A 2,500-nucleotide genomic window follows, 5' to 3' on the forward strand; every position below is an offset into this window, starting at 1 on the left:
TCTCTCTCTTTCTTTCTTTCGAAAAATGAAGGGACTTCTCATCTTTCTAGAAAAGAGCCACTGCTAAAACAGAGATGCACCTTAAAAAAAGATGACAGAATCATACAAAATCCAATAAAAATCAGCCAAAAAAACCAGACGAATCAAAAGTATAATATGTACAAAAGCTCTTGGTAACACTTCATTTGGAGAGTCTGTAGACCAGATAAAGATCAGCAACATGCCAACTATCTACTGATCTTAATCCTAAACCTTTATTCTAATCCTAACCCTTATTCTAATCCTAACCCTTATTCTAACCCTAAACCTAAACCTTATTCTAACCCTAAACCTAACCCTTATTCTAACCCTAAACCTAAACCTTATTCTAATCCTAACCCTTATTCTAATCCTAACCCTTATTCTAATCCTAACCTTTATTCTAATCCTAATCCTTATTCTAATCCTAACCCTTATTCTAACCCTAAACCTAAACCTTATTCTAACCCTAAACCTAACCCTTATTCTAATCCTAACCCTTATTCTAATCCTAACCCTTATTCTAATCCTAACCTTTATTCTAATCCTAACCCTTATTCTAATCCTAACCTTTATTCTAATCCTAACCCTTATTCTAATCCTAACCCTTATTCTAATCCTAATCCTAACCCTTATTCTAATCCTAACCTTTATTCTAATCCTAATCCTTATTCTAATCCTAATCCTTATTCTAATCCTAACCCTTATTCTAATCCTAACCCTTATTCTAATCCTAACCCTTATTCTAATCCTAATCCTTATTCTAATCCTAACCCTTATTCTAATCCTAATCCTTATTCTAATCCTAATCCTTATTCTAATCCTAATCCTAATCCTAACCCTAATCCTTATTCTAATCCTAACCCTTATTCTAATCCTAACCCTTATTCTAATCCTAATCCTTATTCTAATCCTAACCGTAACTTTAGCAAACAGTTGCTTATCAACAAAGAGTTTTGTAGATAGCATGACCATCTACAGATGGACTATCTGGACTATCCAAATCAAATGGGAGCTAAATCTTACCTAGCCTACAGTAGAAAAAAAAAACGCTTTTATATTTTTTAATACAACAACTCTCAGAGGAATTTAAAAACAGACGTTTAAAAAAAAAAATTCCTTTCTTTTATAAAACCTCCAACTGCCCCGTTGTTGTTCTTCAATCCCATGTCCCAAATGGCACCCTATTCCCTGTACAGTGCACTACTTTTAAAACAGAGACAAAAGTAATACACTAAATAGGGTGCCATTTGGGGCGTAGCCTAGCGACAGACAGTCCACTTCCTTTACTCGCGGGTGAAGGCCTTCTTCTGATTGGCTCGTACGACGTCGTCGGGGGAGGGCGTGTCGAAGGTGAAAGGGGTTATGGGTAAGAGGGGCGTCTGTTCTTTAGCTTTGACCAGCTGGGTCTGTGTTCCGTACAGAAACGCCGGGTGACCCCTTCCTCTGACCTCTAACCTCAGATCTCCCACAGCCTTCATCATCATCATCATCCTCCTCCTCCTCTTCATCATCCCCCGGCTGGGCGCACGCACCGACAGGGTCAGGGCGAAGACGGACGGCCGAGCGAACACAGAGGAACCGTGGCGGTGGTGGTCTGACCGCACGGCGACCTCGGACGGCGAGGAGAGGCCTTTGTCATGGCGACTCGCAAACGACCCACCACCGTTGGACGACTGGGCCATGAGCGAGCTTAGATCAACAATCTGATCGCCCCACGGTGGGTGGAGACTCAGGGGAGTGGGTGGTAAAAGAGGGCAGGGTTCGTCTCCGACTCCACCCTCTCGGATACTTCTTGGCTGTGGTTTCCCTGGTGACAGGAGTGCGGCGAGGGAGACTGATGGTGGGGTGTCGGAGGATGTTCTGTTGCGGCGCTGAGAGGCTAGTTGAGAGAGCTCCCCCAGTAGGCCCGGTGGTGGTACTACCTCATTTGGGTCTGCTGCTGGTACCAGAGACAGAGAGAGGATGTGAGGTTCTGGTGTTGTCGCGATATGGGTCTGGGGGGAACAGTGTGTGTTCAGAGGTCCTGAGGATTGTTGGAGTTGGGACGGGGAACGTGTGAGAGCTGGCGCTGGTCCGACGGCGGACCGAGTTGTGTTGCCGTGAGCAATGGGGATTGAGCCGTTCCCGTGGAGACCGGGGAGTGTTCTGTAGAAGGTGGGGCTGCTGTTGGAATGTTCCTGGATCAGCTCAGCCAATGACGGGCTTCCTTTGGGATCCGCTCCCTTAGCCCCTCCCCCAGACCCTATCTCCATTGGTCGGCTGCTCTGGAGGACGGAGCTCAGGCTGACGAAGGAGGGAGGGGCCATATTGGCGCCCGGAGCTGTCAGTTTGGAGTTGCCTAAAGACAAGCTACTCAAAGAGGAGGCAAGGAGGCCGGGGGGACTTGTAGCAATGGGGGCGGAGTTAGAGTTTAACAACGCTAGAGTGCCCAATGAGAGGCCAGAAAGAGCAGCCAGTGGAGATGAGGACAGTGAGGGGA

The 2,500-nt window shown here is 46.2% G+C and overlaps 1 protein-coding gene across 4 annotated transcripts in view; it reads right to left on the bottom strand.

Annotated features, from left to right (window-relative positions):
• Positions 1 to 2,500, bottom strand: part of LOC106608359 (HBS1-like translational GTPase) — an 8,786-nt gene that overhangs the window by 328 nt on the left and 5,958 nt on the right. For all 4 annotated transcript variants that reach the window (XM_045721207.2, XM_082977102.1, XM_045721206.2 and 1 more), the window contains one exon: positions 1 to 2,500. This exon is cut by the window's left edge and continues 328 nt beyond it; it is cut by the window's right edge and continues 267 nt beyond it. In XM_045721207.2, coding sequence (XP_045577163.2) covers positions 1,305 to 2,500 — 1,196 coding nt within the window. In that variant the 3' untranslated portion in view covers positions 1 to 1,304.

This window comes from Salmo salar, chromosome 06 (genome assembly GCF_965601325.2).
Source record: "Salmo salar chromosome 06, fSalSal1, whole genome shotgun sequence".
NCBI lineage: Eukaryota > Metazoa > Chordata > Actinopteri > Salmoniformes > Salmonidae > Salmo > Salmo salar.